General features: G+C 38.3%; 1 protein-coding gene across 2 annotated transcripts in view; it reads left to right on the plus strand.

The window, feature by feature from the left end:
- The window catches only part of FEZ1 (fasciculation and elongation protein zeta 1), a 39376-nt gene extending 35775 nt beyond the window's left edge, over positions 1–3601 (plus strand). For both annotated transcript variants that reach the window (XM_012545129.2, XM_031960944.1), the window contains exons 9-10: positions 1467–1532; positions 3222–3601. In XM_012545129.2, coding sequence (XP_012400583.2) covers positions 1467–1532; positions 3222–3238 — 83 coding nt within the window. In that variant the 3' untranslated portion in view covers positions 3239–3601. The remainder of the gene's footprint in view (positions 1–1466; positions 1533–3221) is intronic.
- Positions 3602–16153: the final 12552 nt, after the last annotated feature.

Consider the following 16153-nt stretch of genomic DNA (forward strand, 5'->3'; position numbering starts at 1 on the left):
AAAAATCTGAAAACATACACATATATTTTTCTAACACTTGTGGATCCCCACCCTCTGGAAAATGGAGGAGTTGGCAAAGCATCGTCTAACAATTCTTTGTTCAAACTATGATGCTTAGTACTTTGGTTGAATCCCTCTGCTATTAACGAATATGAAAAAAGAATTTTAAAAATAACTTCAAGTAATTGCTCTAATCTTTGAGAATGCCTGCTGATCAGATATTCAGTGACTTTGAATTTTATTCTTGTTCAGAGCTTGGATAACAACATATAAGCTTGGCCTGAGTACCCAATTTTTTTATTTTTATTTTTTTGTTTATTAGCATGGGGCAGGAATATATTAGAATTATCAGTTTATTATCTTTTATTTGTGGTTAATATACTGTTTTTTTGTATAGCCTTAATTAATGTAGGCATGTTATTTCATAATTCTTTTTTTTTTCACTTATTTAACCTATCTCCAAATATCAACATAGTTTGCATATTTACCATTTGGTAGTAATATGCTATTTATGTTAATACGTTATAGGAGCAAATAGGGAGCACAATGGATATAGAGTCAGAATGATCAGAGTTCAAATTTGGCCTCAGATACTAGTTATATAACTCTAAGGAAGTCCCTTGACCTGTTTCCCTCAGTTGCCTCAACTGTAAAATGGAGAAAATAACATCACTTACCTCACATGGTTGTTATGAGGATCAAAGGAGAGAATATTTGTAAAGCTCTTAGTACAGTTCCTGGTTTGCAGTAGGTGATACACACACATACACCCATTCACATACACATACATATATGGATATATCTGTACCTAGATATCGCTTTCTCCTTCCCATAGTTTGCATAGCCATTTCCTTGTAGCTGGCCACTTGGATTGTTTTCATTTTTCCTAGCTATAATCATCATTGATCTGGATGTCATTTTGGATGGGGTTTTTTCCCCTCTTTTGGATTATTTTCCTTGGAGTTTGTTCCCCAAAACAGGTTACAGGATCAAAGGGTGTGAGCCTTATAACTCCTGGTCCATATTGCCAGATTACCCTGTAGGAAGCCTAACCTGGCTTCCAGAGCTGTCAGGGTGTGTGATGGATGTTCCCTTGTACCCCAACTTTGATTTCATCTTGCTTATTTATTTGTGCCAGAGTCCTAAATAGATGATGGCATCCTGAGGGTCTTTGAATTTGCATTTCTGAGCCTGTACATTTTTGCATTTTAGAGCTCTAGGTGAGCCACTTATTCCTAGGTAAGCATTTCCGTCTCCTTTAACAGTTTAGGATAGCTGATTTGTGACAAAGGGAGCCCTTTGAGCTTGGGTGGTTATGTACTCGAGCACTTGTGGGGTTTTCATAATCACTGGCCTGTCAGCTAGGGGTGGTTGGTCAGTTTGTTGGTCGGATAATTGTCTTTAGCACGGAAACTGCATGCCGTAAGTCAATGTCCTGCCCCATTTCTGTTTCCTCTCTCTCCTAGTTCTCTTTGCCATGAAGGAAGATAATGAGAAGGTGCCTACATTGCTGACGGACTACATTTTAAAAGGTAAGAATAATAGTTCCGTGTCACCCTCAGCAGAAGAGTCCCTCTGGGGACCCCTCATGGCTCCTGTCCCTTAGAAGCTAATCTGAGGTTTCTCTAGAACTCTGCAAGGTGAATCTATGCAGGAAGAAAAGTACTGAATAAACAGGTTTTACGGAGACAAAGCAGGTTTCTCTGGGCATTCAGGCTTTTGGGGAAGTGAGAAATAGATCCCAGCCCCTCTTAATTACCAGAAGGATGCCAAATGTAGAGGAAATAAAACAAGAAACAGCTTGGGGAAACTGGTCAGAGGAGGACAGACAAACTGCAAGACGGAGCGCATTCTAACTTGAAAAAAGAGTAGGAGTGATTTTCACTATCATTTTCAAGTATATAGGAAAAGAAATCTGTAGTCGGTCATAGAAACATTGTTTCCATGGTGAGAAATGGAAAAACATTAATTTAGATTTAGGGAAAAGTTTCTGCTGCAAGGGTTGTAAGACAATGGAACAACTTTTCTGAGGTTACTGTGACATCTCTTCATAGGTTTTTATGGTCTGGAATCTTGCAGAGCTGGTTAATACTCATCCAGGGGTTAGGAGTGGTTCTAAATTAATAGCCTAGGGGTCCTTTATAGGTTCTTTTTGACCTGTAATTCACTGAAATGATAAATGCAACATTAACTCTTTTGAACTCCTGTGCTCGAATTGATTATAAAATTTGCAGGTGAGAGGCAGAATTGTGTTCCAAAAAGTTCGTCACAGAATGGAATAATAGACTGAGCCTAATAAGATGAAATTTAATCACAATAAAATTGTGTTTAAATTGGGTTTAAAAATATCAACTTCACAAGTGCAGGAGACACACAGCAAAATAAAATTCCACATGAAAGAGGGGGAGAAAAAATTAAGAGGAAAGGGATGGTGGATTAAACGTAAGTGAGAGTATAATGTGAGGGCGGAAAAAAAATCTAAAATGATCTTAAACTGCATAAAGTGTATATAATGAGGGAAGTGACAGTCCCATTGTATTCTGTTCTGGTCAGAAAAAAGTAGAGTACTATATTTAATTTAGGCACCATGTTTTAGGAAGGACATGGCAATCTGGATAATACTGGGGAAAGGTAACAAGGATAGTGATGGGACTGGGGGAGACTATACTGTTATGTGAGAATTAGGTGAAGGAAGCAAGAACGTTTCACCTGGACAGGATAAGACTCAGGGAGGGGGACATGATAGCTTCCTTTAAGTATTTGAAAGGCTGTCATATGGAAAACTGATTCAATTTATTATATCTGGTCCTTTAAGGTGTAACTAGGACCAATAAGAAAACATCACAGAGAGGCAAGTTTCAGCTCTTATCAAGAAAATTATTAGAAGAAACTTCCTAATAATTAGAAGAATGACCCAAAGTAGCATGATATGAACCCAGAAGGTTAGGTTTTATTTCTGTACCCAAATCTAAATTCCAGGTGTCATTCATAACTGGAGGTCTTCAAACAGAGGTTGGGGTGTCAAAGAGGAAATTCCTGTTCAAAGATCTTTTAATCCACCTTATCTCCAAGTTCCTTTCCAACCCCAATTCAGTTTTCCCGATGGGTCAGAAGGGTGGGAGGGAGCAGAACAAGTTCTCATGGCTGGTGTTTGCCAGTCTGAGCTTGAGTTGGGCAGGTGCTGTTACGTGTTCTGATTGATCTCCTGTTCTCTTTTCCAGTGCTCTGCCCTACTTAACCTTGCCCTTCGGAACACCCCAGCTGCAGGAGGTAGCTGGGTAAGAAAGTCATTCCACCGCAGGGACTGCATGACACCATGTAACCTCCGACATGTATTTCAATGTGTATAGCATAACCTGGATTAAACATGAGCAAACGCGGGATCCTTTGCTGTTGGCTTCTAGTCCTCGTGATCCTTGGATGCATGAATGAGGGGCAGGGCTAGTGATGTCTATTCCTCTCTGCCTGGGTCGGAGGAAGACAGATGCTTTTACCACTGACTATGTATTCTGGCTTCAGCCCTCAAAACACAGCTTACACTACAAGACTAATTTTGAAATAAATACTCATTTAATTAATCCCTGTCTCATTTATCGAAGCATGTTTCAGATTTCCCTCTTTCTTTCCCTCCCGTCCATGCTAGGACTTCCATTCCAGGAAGGTCACACAGTTGGCTCCTCATCCTGGAGAAAAGATACCAACGTTGTTTTTAGAAACCAGGAAAATATAATGCAGCGCTAAACATTCAGTGGGGAGATATGTGAGAGACGTTGACATAGAGGCAAGAGAGGCAAACACAGCTCTAGGGTAGCCACAAAATCACAAAAGCAGGGACATGCGATAATATTTTGTCCCTTGGTGACATTGTTGGAGAGTGGCACCCCATATTTTTCAGTACCTCATTTGGAAGGCAGGGAAAAGGGAAGGCTTATCACCTGACTACCCTTCCCTGAAGGTTTTACCAGAAAATGGTAGTGCCATATGAAACATGGCAGCACCTTCTGATTCTGTCCTTAGTTAGCCACAGGGAGCTGATAGTTTTCTGTTTGTAGAGAAGACCAAATACACTGACCATCCCTAGAGTACCATTCTAGAAGGCCATCCTAGAGAAGGACATTCCCTCTTCAGCAAGACTATGAGCAATCAGCTTTTTTTCTTTTCCTTCCTCATAAATGATTGTTACATCTCCCCCAAAGTGCAGATCCCAGCCCTTCCTAGCTGCCCTGGGTCACCTCTAGAAAAGTAGTTTCCTCAGCATTGTTTCCTTTCTGTAGGTTGCCTCTCTCCCCTTCTTGCAATCCTAAAACTTCAGTCTCTTGATGTCTATTTACCCCTTATAATTTCTACCAGGATAGGACACTTCTAGAAGGAAGGACTAGCCAGGTGTGTCCTATGTTCTTGCTGGAAATGCACATCTGACTTTCATCATCGTCTTGATTCCATCCATCTAGCTTTCCTGACCAGAATCATCTTCATAGAATGATACGAGCCCAGAGATCTGGTTTTCATATCTATACCTGTCACTGATTTTACCGTAGGCAAATCACTTTACCTTTCATTTCCTCCTCTAAAACAAAGAAGTGGGATTAGATAACATACAGGTCTTTCCTACACATGCCATTTGATAGTTTTTTCTATTTCTAGCTCCCATCTCTACAACAGCCAGAATAAGGCTAAGATGGGTGTGTGTCAAATTTCTACAGCACAATCTCCAGAGAAGCCATTGTTTATATCTCACCAAGCCTAATGTCATAGGTTACCCTTACCTATCAGGTAGCATGGCAGTCCTGGGAAATCGCCCGAATGTCCCAGTTTTACATCCCCCCCTGCTGGAAACCCTCTTTGTTTCCCTCAGACTACTGTCGAGCAGGGGGCAAGGTAGCCATTTCTGCTCCTTCCCCTAGATTTTCCATTACTCCCTAGCAAAATCCAATGCATCCATAACAAAGCTTAGAGAAGCAGCTTCACACCCTTCCTTGATTTCCCCAGGGACTTTGCAAATGAAGGCAATGGGGTGCTATGGAATGAGACTGGCTTGGAATCAGAGGATCTGGGTTTGAGTCTCAAAACCTGATGCTTATTAGCTTAGACTTTGAAATTTGTTACTTCACCTTTAAAGAGGACTAGACATCGTAGAGTGTTTGTGGGGAACTCATATTGTAAAGAAGGGTATGAAGGAAAAATATTTGAAAAGCTAGATGCCATAGAGAATAGCTCAATTAAAAAGAAAAAAAGGAGAAACTCTCAGGAAATCAAATTTTAAAAGGATGCAGGCACAAAATCTCTGGCACAAAGCATGTTGTTAAGAAACATGGATGAAAAGAATCATTTTTATCAGAATTTGTTGTTTAAGTGAATTATCTCCCCCTATTCTGCTACAGACTAAATACACAAAACTTGTTTGAATGGCTTCCTTCCTCCCATTGTACTAGAGACTGAATACACGAAATTCAGCTACCTTCATCCTGCTTAGACAGAATTCACAAAGCCCAGCTACACAATGCACTTTTTGTCTGCACAAGATACCCTGCAGGTGTTACACACCACTCACAAATAGTGACTAAAGGTTCAGACCAACTTACATGGAGAGACAGTGTCCCATTAGTTTATTCAGATGCCCCCAAATGCCATTTTGTTATATACTCTGAACGGTCCTGGAAAAAGCTATTTAAGCCAAAAATTGGATCTCAGAATGCTGAAACTTACCAGTTGTGCCCATCAATTTATTTTTCTTTCTGTTTGGCTTCTCTTTTTATTTAATATCCACATTTGCAAACCTGCTGGTGATAAAATTGTTCCTGAGACCTTTAGGAAACTACTCAGAAATATTCTTTCAACAGAAGCAAGTTGAATTTAGAAAGCTAATGTAAGGAAGAAAATTCATAGATATTGCTGTGATTTGATAGAGTAGTATCTGTGACCCTCTTTGGGAGGGCATATTCATTTAATTCAAAAGGAATGGTAAGGTGGGTGGAGTAATATTACATAAGGTGTCCATCCCCAAAGTTCAGTTTTAAGAATCTTAAACTACCCCAAGACATTTGGGATACTGCATCTTGAGAAGATAGATGAGAAAATCTTGGAACCAGAAAAGGAAAGTTTGGTGGAGAATATCTGGGCAAAGATCAGTGAAAGCCAACTTAGTATAATAAAAAAACCACCCAGATAGAGAAAATAGATGAGGAGTTTGGGAAACAGTTCATAAACCATACGTGGAAGCAATAGACCATAGTGATGGATGATGTCAATAATCTGGGCTAACTGGAGCTCTCACTTTGCAAAAGTAAAACAGATAATTCTTTTTTAGCTTATCTTAGAAATTATTTTGTCCTTTGAAAGAGGAAAAATTCGATTCTAGGAAAGGATTCTTACCAACAAGGAAGAACTATATGCTGGTGTGAAAGGGAATAAGCATTTATTAAACACTTACTATATGTGCAAAGTACTATAGAAATACTGTCTTGTTTCATCTTTGCCACAACTCTATAAGAAAAATGCTATTATTACCCCATTTTACATTTGAGAAAACTAAGCTAGACAGGTTAAGTGACATGACTTAATATCACAGAAGTAATAAATATCTGAGCGAAGGTTTGAGCTCAGGTCTTCTGACGCCAGATCAGCATAATATTCATTGGGAAATTTCAAAGAAGTGACTAGTTCATTTTAGAATTTGTGATGGGAGAGAAAAAGAAATCCAGTCACAGTTTGACATGAACACTACAATTTTGGAGGTCAAATTTCAAAATAATTCATAGAAAAGAAGTGAGACCTAGTGGGTGAATTCAATCTAGATGGGATGGGAAAGTTTTAAGAAAAAATTCTGGTTTTGCAAAGAAAAACAATTCCAATAAGAAGAAAAGACAGGTGCCTAATGAGAACACAATGGGTCCAGAGAACTTATACACCAACTTGCATTTTAAAAGGTCATTTATAGAGGGTGTAAAACACACAGAGAGGGAATGAACATTTATTTAGTGCCTGCTCTATGTCGGGCACTGTGCTAAACAGTTTACAATATTAACTTATTTGATTCTCACAAAAATTTTATGAAAGAGAAGCTCTTATGATCTTCATTCTGCAGCTGAGGAAACTGAGGCAGAGAGAAGTTAAGGAGCTTAAATATGACACTAGTGACATAAGGTCACACAAGGGCATGTGATAGTCATGAATATAAAAGTTTGGCTTTGTCTTATAAGAAGAATACTTAAAAGTATCTGAGGATTATGTGGAACTGTGTGAACAAAGTGAACAATGACTAAAGAAAGGATTTTTTTAATTGGTTGGGGGTGATATTGGTGGACCAATTTGCTTAGGATAGATAGGACCATTGCTTAAACTAAATGGGATAATGATAATGAACAAACCTGTCCAACTCTGTTTTCTGCCAAATAGAATAGGCTTTATTTACATTCTGCAAAGAGACTGAAAGGGATATAATAAAAATGGGAATTTAAAAAAGGAATATAATAAAAATGGGAAATTAATCATTAAAATAAATAGGGAGGTAATAAAAGTCCACTTAGGTGCTCTTCATGGATTAAAATAATTATTCTCAATACTAAAGGAAATAACTTGTAATGATGGCCATGGTGAAACAATGTGCTAGATCTAGAGGCAGGAGGAACACCTGAGTTCAGATATGGCCCATATGTGTATTAGCTGTATAACCTCAGGCAAATAACTTAGGTTCTGCCTTTATTTTTATAAAAAAGATACTTGTTTTAATTAGCTAAAATCCACCATTCTTCCTCCTGCCTCTATCTAGCACAATGGAGAATCTAAAAACTAAAGCCTTGATAAAGATATAGAACCAATTAAAACAAATTTCTACATTGGTCATAGAAAAAAAAATTCATTCTACATTTTGAGTCCTTTACCTCTCTATCAGGGATGCATATTCCATCACTGGTCTTCTGAATTCCTGGTTGGTTATTATCTTGCTATGTGTTCAATACAATAGTATTCCGTCATATTTATAACTTGTTCATTAATTCCCAAACTGATGAGTGCTTTCTCAGATTCTCATTCTTTGCCATCTCTAAAAGGGCTATAATTATTCTTACACACTCCTAAAGTCTATTTGCTTAGGACAAATGCATGGAGTTAGGAAGACCCATCTTCCTGAATTTAAATCTAGTCTTAGACATTTTCTAGTTATGTGACCCTAGACAAATCACTTAACCTTACTTGTCTCAGTTCCTCATTTCTAAAATAAGTAGGAGAAGGAAATGGCAAACCACTTCAGTACCTCTACCAAGAAAACTCCAAATGGATTCACAAAGAGTTGAACACAACTGGAAAATGACTGAACAATAACCCCTCCCTTAATTTACCCTTTATTAATTCTCCCTCCTTGCTTCTCCTCCTTTCCCTCTTATTTCCTTGCTGAATGAACTGTATTTTTGTATCTAACTCAATTTATGTGAATTCTTCCTTCTTTTGACCAGTTCAGATGACAATGAAGTTTGAGTCTCAATTATTTCCCCCAAAATCCTCTACTTGTTTGTAGTCTACTTGTAGAATCTAATTATGAGATCATTTTCCCTCATCTTCCTTTCTCTTCCACTGTGCAGTATTTTCCTCTTCCCTTCTCTTTCCACTGTTATTGAATATCCTAGCCCTTGCCTAATTGGACTCTCCCTCTGACCCCTAATGAAGTTAGGTTCCAAGGAGACACGTGCCATCTTTCTATATTTGAATATAAGCAGTTTATCCCTGTTTAGCCATTTTCATTATTAATGTTTCCCTTTTTATTTTTTTTTTAATTTCACTCCTGTGTTTGAATTTAAATTTTCTCCAAAGTTCTGATTTTTTCATCAGGAATGTTTGGAAAAACTCTATTTCATTAAAAATCCATTTTTCCCCCTGTAGCATAATGTTCAGTTTTGCTGGCTAAGTTATTCTTGGCTGTAACTCAATATCCTTTGCCATCTGCAATATTGTATTCCAAGTTCTCTGCTCTTAAATAGCAGTGGCTGCTAAATCATGTATAATTTTGACTGTGGCTCCTCTGTACTTAAATTCTTTCTTTCTGGCTTCTTGCAGCATTTTTTTTTTCTTTGACCTGGAAACTCTGGATTTTGGTTAAGAAGTTCCTTAGAGTTTTCACTTGGGGATTTCTTTCAGGAAGTGAACAAAGGATTCTTTATATTTCCACTTTGCCTTCAGGTTCTAAGAACTATGAGCAATTTTCTCTTTTACATTTCTTGAAATAGAATGTTTGGGCTTTTCTTTCTTTTTTTTTTCTTTTTCTTTTTGTCATGGCATTCAAATAGTTCAATTTTTTTTCTCAATCTGTTTTCCAGATTAATTGTTTTTACTATCACACACTTTAGACTTTCTTCTATTTTTTTTTCAGTCTGATTTTGTTCTAATATTTCTTATTGTCTCATGGAGTAATTGGCTTCCTTTTGGTCCAGTCAGATTTTAAAGGAGTTTGTTGCTTGGGCAAGGTCTAGTAGCTCTTGAACCGAACTATTTCCTTTCAATTTTTTAATAGCTTTCATTTCTTTTCCAATTTTTAAAAAGTGTTCTCACTCCATTTATCAGAAATATTTTTAAATTCTTTTGTCCCCTTTAATTCTTGCTTCATCTTAGAATTCTCACTGAATTCATACACCTAAGACTTTTTTTTTTGTAAATGTTTTGTAGTAATTCTTTTCTTTTGGGTTTATATCTTGAGTTTCTTTGCCCCTGCATTACATCTTTATGATTGGGTTCTTTTTTGGTTTGTTCATTCCTTGAAGATAGCAAGTTAGACTTGATTAGCAAGCAATTGATGAATGAACTAAGAGCCTGTTGAATGACTAGAGTCAAAGGTTGATCATTATATTATCATTCAGTATTAACTAGAAAAAAGTTTTTCCCAGGGATTTGTGTTTAGTCTTATACTTTAAAAAATTATCAATAACTTGAATAAATGGCATGATTACCAACTTTACAGAGGACACACAATTGGTAGTTGCTTTTCAGTTGTATCTGATTCTTTGTACCCTATATGGGATTTTCTTGGCAGAGATGCTGAACTGGTTTCCCCTTTTTTTTCCCTCCATCTCATTTTACAGATGAGGAGGATGAGGAAAATGAGACAAATAGGGTTAAGTGACTTACCCAAAACCACACAGCTGGTAAGTGTCTGAGGCAAGATTTGAATTCACAAAGATGAATTTTCTTACTCTAGGCCTGGCACTTCATCCACTATGCTATCTAGCTGCTCTTTACATAGCTGGGAAGGCTCTATCTGATCTGTTGGATAACCAGTTAGCATTCCAAAATATCTAGAACAATAGAACATTGAACTGGTTCTAGTTACATGGAGTATAACAAAAGTAAATGTAAAGTTATCCCTTGGGCTCAAAAAATCAATTTCATATGTATGATAGAGGAAAGATGGCTTGATAGAAGTTTGTATGAAAAAGATCTCTGCGTTTTAGTGAACTATATAATATATGTAAAAGTCCTTGATATACTCTCTAGACTATAGTAGGTATTATAAAAATGCTTATTCCTTTTTCTTCCTTCCTCACTACAAGTTCAATGAAGGTCAACAATGTAACATGGCAGCCAAAAACACTAATTTAGGATATTCACGGTATATAAAATGTGAGACTCCTGTAGAACATCAGCCAGACCCTATTCTTCGTCCTGTCCTACTCAAATCCTCATTCCCATCCCCCTCAATTCTCCCACACCAAAATTTCATCCTAACTCCATCCACCCCTTCCACTATACCCTCTGGAATGTCTGTTTCATGGGCCAATTTCTTTTTCAGTCTTTCAGACTTCTAGAATTGGATGTCCAGTGGACATCTTCAATTCAATATGTCCAAAACAGAACTTATTATCTTTTCCCCAATCCCTCTCCCTCTCCTATCTTCCTGATTTAGATACTATCCTCCCAGTTCTTTGGGTTCACAGCCTAGGAGTCATCCTGGATTCCTCACTATCTCTCACCACCTATATCCAAGCTGTCACTAAGGCCTCTCATTTTCATCTTTGCAACATCTTTTGAATATAATACCTTTTCTTACTTGACATTGCCAGAACTCTAGTGCAAATCCTCATCACCTCATTTCCTTGATTATTTGCAATATTTATTTGTTTGTAAGCTGTCTCCTCCAAGATTGTAAGCTCTGTAAGGGCAGGGACTGTTTTTTGCCTCTTTTTGTGTTAGTTTTATTTGTTACTGGCAGTTACTTTGTGTTACTGGCAGAGTAGCTGGTACTTAATAAACATTTATTAATTGATTTGATTTGATTTGATTTGAAGAACAATTAATTGATGGAACTGAAATTGAGTAGCCTGATTTAGGCAGATAGATGATAGCTGTCTTCATGCATTTAAAGGGTGATCAAATAAAAAGGATTTTACTTTCTTTGCTTGGTCTCAAAGAGCAGAGTTAAAGAACAATGGGGTGGAAGATGAAGAAAAATAGAATGAGGTTTTACGTGAGAAAAGAGTCTCTAACAATTTAAGCTCTCCAAAAATGGAACAAGTTATTTTTATGGTAGTGTTTCAATTTACTAGAGATCTTCCACTAAAGGTGGGATGACCATTCATCAGATATGTAATGGAGTGTCCCAGCTCTTTGTAAGCTTTGGGCTGGTTGCATCCACAGTTGAAAGAATTGGGAATGTCGTTCACAGTGAGTGAGGAGATAATGACCTTGCACCGGATTTAGGGTTGTTACTATGGTTTCACATTCACATATGAAAATGAAAGTTTGAAAAGAAACTAAGGTTTTGAAACATGGACACCTTGAACCTCAGAGTTATTTGGTAGTTCTTGGGCAAATAATTGTTTCTGGTTTCAATTATTGTCTTCAGAGGCAATAATTGAGAAGTATATGAAATGCACATCATAAAACAGTGAAGTCTTTGGCAGAGGGATTTAGGTTCCAGGAACAGAAAGAACAATTCCCAAAATTCAAAGCAAAGACTAAGGCTGACTTTCTGAATGATTAATGGAAATGGGCAGTACTGTAGTTCACTAGAAAGACCTGGTGCCTGGGGCTGAGAACCTCCTGCTGGGGAAATGAGAAGCTTTAATTGCCATCAGAGGTATTGATCTTCAGAGTCAAGACTCTAGGGAAAACCAGCCTGGAGAACTGGAGGGAAGGCCTTTTGCTGATTCCATGCAAAGGTTTCTGCCCCTTCTAAAACAGCTGTGGAAAAAGCTTGTGTATTTTACGCCTACAAGATTCTGACAGCCTCGACCCATTCTCTGAAGAAAAGGTGGCTGAGGATTTGAGCTAAACCAGAAGCTAGGATGGAAGGTCTGGAGCTCCAGAAGAGCATTGGAGACTGGAACACATGGAGAATTATTTCAGTAGGAGCAACACAACAATATCATCTGAATACATCAGAAGCCCCATAACATTTAAGATGTGATCCCTTGCCACATATGTTCCCTACACAAGTGCTCCACCAAAGCCAGACTTATCCCTAAATGTACAGCATAGTGCCTAGCATATGGTAGGCACTTAATAAATGTTGATTGATTAATTGAAATGTACATTGGCCAGACTTGTAACCTAATTGTGCATTTCTCCATGTACATTCTCTGAGTCCATCCTTCTCACTGATGTTGGGTGCATTTGTGGAAGAATGTGACCCAGGCTTATGAGGGAAATGTTTGTCTTAATGTGTCATTTAATTAAATGCTTTTGGTTTGAATTAATAGGTGCATATCCTATGTCAAGAGTTGGAAGGGACCTCAGAGACCATATAGTCCAAGCCCTTTATTTTATAGATGAAAAAACTGAAATGCAGGAAGATTAAGTGATTTTCCAAAAGTTTTATACGTAATAAATTCAGGAGCATTATTTGAATACAGGTTTTCAGACTACAGAAAAAGTGTGCAGTGTTGTATCATCTGACTGATCAATAAAAGTAAATATATTGGTGTAAATATATTACAAAAATTAAATATTTTGTAATATATTAGTCATGAGACTAATGGTCTCATGAGCATTAGTAATGTTTAGGGGAAATTGGCCCACAGGATATTTTACACCTGGGGGAGCCATTTCTTGGGGGACCTGCCCAGCAAGTCGGGGGAGAGACATCTTTAGTGATACAGGATATATTCTTGTTTAGAACTAAATGGCCTTTCTGATCCTTTCCAGGTTTGTGATTTTGTGAAATGGTGAAGCACTATAGAAATGAGGTCTTTTTTCATTATTATTGAGACCCTGACAGCATAGAGCATTCAAGCTGCCACTGTGCTGGAAGAAGACAGAAGCAGGGCAAACTACAGTGCACCCATGCAAATTCTCAGGGACCCAATGATTAGCGTAGACATGGACCCTTAGGCAAAGAAGAATTAAAAAAACAGATGAAAAGGCCACCCTTCGTTCTTCAGGCTGCTGCCCTTCAGTGCCCACCGATTCATCATCCCTGGGACACTGGTGAGTATAAAGTCAGTGTCACATTTTGCCAGCTGTTAAATTGTTAGCGCCTCTCAGGGAAGAAGGAACAGTGAGCCCCCAAGAGTCTTCCTTCCTTCCTTGAGTTTTTCAAATCTGGGTCAGCCACCCTCCATTTATCCTACCAGCAGGTGTCTGAAGAGGCAGAGACAGGGTAATCAAAGCTGCTGGCAATTTAAAAATAAATCTGGACTGACATCGAAGAGCCCAGAATAGGGAGAGGTGAGTGCAGAGTGCTCTTTCAATGGCTTCCCTTCTCCTCGTTCGGAATTTAGCTGAGATGGGGGTACAGTTCACCAGGGCTTTTTCTTCTTAAGTATAAACTGCTAGGGCTAGAGAGCTCTTGAAAGGAGGAAGCTTCTAAGGTCCTGCATACAATTTTTATTGGTGAAGCCAATTTTATTCCCTTCCTCCTCCCTTCTTCCCCACATTTCCCCAGCCTCTGTGTGGGAAAGATGCTAGATTATAGTAAGTACCCAAAGTGAGCTGAGGCTTCAGTCTTTGGGCTTTATTTCAGTGTATTGTCTTAGGGTTTACTAAGTCTATCTATTTAAATAGTTGGTCGATTTGGGCTTGCTTCTTTATTTATGATTTTTCCATTAACTGGGAGACTTGGCAGGTGATGAGTAGATTTCCCCTAATTGAGCAGTAGAGATTTAGGCCCAGTGGCCCAGTGCAGTTTCCCAAGGCCAGTCCTTGACTAAGTTCAAATCTTTAGAAAGCAATTCCCTACCCCTGCCAAACTGCTATTACTGAAACATAAATCTGACCTGCCACACCTCTACTAAAAAACTTTTAGTAACTTCCTACTGCTTCTATGTGAAAAGACAAAATAGTCACCTTGGCCTTTAAAGCCCTTCACATTATGGTTCCAATTTCTTTTCTAGTCATTTATCATATTATTGCCCTTCTGAGAAGCTGCATAGAGTAGTGGCTAGAGTGCTGAACTCCGAATCCAGAAGGCTTGGGTTTTAATTTCACTTCAGGCACTTAATAGCTGTGTGACCCTGGAAAAGTCATTTAATTTCTCTAAGCCTCACTTTAATCATTAGTTAAATGAAGATAAAAATAGCATCTACCTCATAGGATTGATGTGAAGATGAAGTGAGATAATATGTGAAAAGTGCTTTTGTAAACCTCTCTATTTCTCTCCTCCCATCTCTGTCTCTCTCTGTTCCTTTCTATCTCTCTCCTTCTTTTTCTCTTCTCTGTTTCTTTCTGTCTCTCTCTTCCTCTTTCTGACTTTCTCTTTTTCTCTCTCTCTCTCCTTACAAAGATCTCATTTTATAACAACCTTATAACAACCCTAAGATGTAGGCACTATTATTATCCTCATTCTACAGTTGAAGAAACTGAGGCAAACAGAGATTTGACAACTTTCAAAGGTCAAACAGCCAGTAAGTGACTGAGATGGAGTTTGAACTCAGGTCTTCTTGACTCCAGGCCCAGAACTATAACCATAGCACTGCTGTTATTGCTGAGCACTATCTACCACTTTCAAATAGTTGATTCCCTACCCAGCCTCTCCACCAATCTTTGAAATACCTTCCTTCCTTCCCTCCTTCCCTATGAATTAAAAGAATCCCTAATTTACTTCAAAACACATCTCAGGTATTATCTCCTATATTAGGATTTTCCAGTTTTTGCTTTTTCCCTTGGGAAATTACTTTGGGTATATATATATATATATATATATATATATATATTTGTGCACTGAATATTCTTTCTGCTTCTTCCAAGTAGAAATAAGTTTCCCGACAGCAGTAATGATCTCTTTTTTTATCTATCCCTAGTACTTAACATACTGCCCCAAATGCCTGATATATAGTAGGTACTTAATAAATGCTTGTTGAGTTGAATTGAATACCAGACATGAGCCAAGGAAGCAAGATTGTATCCAGTATGCCTTTAACACCAAATGACATTGCTGGGGGGAAAAAGAGATCTTGGGCTAAATATCTCAGTCCAAGCCTTTAGATCTCTTCCTACCACTTTTGCCTCCACCTCTTCCATTCCCCACCTTGCCCCCTTTCCCATGCCATTTCAAGATGGGGAATAAAGATGAAGTCTCAGAAGGAAAAACCCTTCAAACTTCTTTTTAAAAAAGCCTTTAAACCTTTTTTCTAACTATGCCAGTGATATTATTATTATTATTATAAATAATAACATGAAAAATGACTGGGGAAAGAGAGGGAGAAAGAGAAGGCAAGGGAGGGAGAAAGAGAGGGAGGGAGAATCATTTCCAAGTTAGCAGGGAGAAATGAATCTCATCATTGCCATCCTCCACGTGATTAGTATGCACAGAGATGAGAATAATTAGTTGCTACTCTTAGAGAAAAGACATTTGAGATCTTGATGGAGCCTGATTATTTACTTCCTTGTGAGGATGAGGGAACATTCATTAGGGTTTCTCTTTGATCTCCCCTGCTCGTCGATCCTCCCCATTCTCCTGTTCTCTGCAATACAGCCAGGGAAGCTGAGGCCCTGGTCTTTGGGCTTCATATAAGTGGCTTTCTTTTTAAAAGAACTGCACATTCCCTTAGCTGGTACCACATCCTGGGCCCAGAAACAGTCCCCACCTTTCCATCCTCCCCGGCCCCCCCTCAGACTAATGCATATTCATCCTGCTTGAAAGAGCACAGCATGAAATATGCAAATTGGCCAGGCAGGAGCGGGTTTGGCATTTTGATAGCTGCTTTGTTTGAAGACCCCAGAGACACACACA

This window comes from Sarcophilus harrisii, chromosome 3, assembly GCF_902635505.1.
Source record: "Sarcophilus harrisii chromosome 3, mSarHar1.11, whole genome shotgun sequence".
In the NCBI taxonomy this organism is placed as follows: Eukaryota; Metazoa; Chordata; class Mammalia; order Dasyuromorphia; family Dasyuridae; genus Sarcophilus; species Sarcophilus harrisii.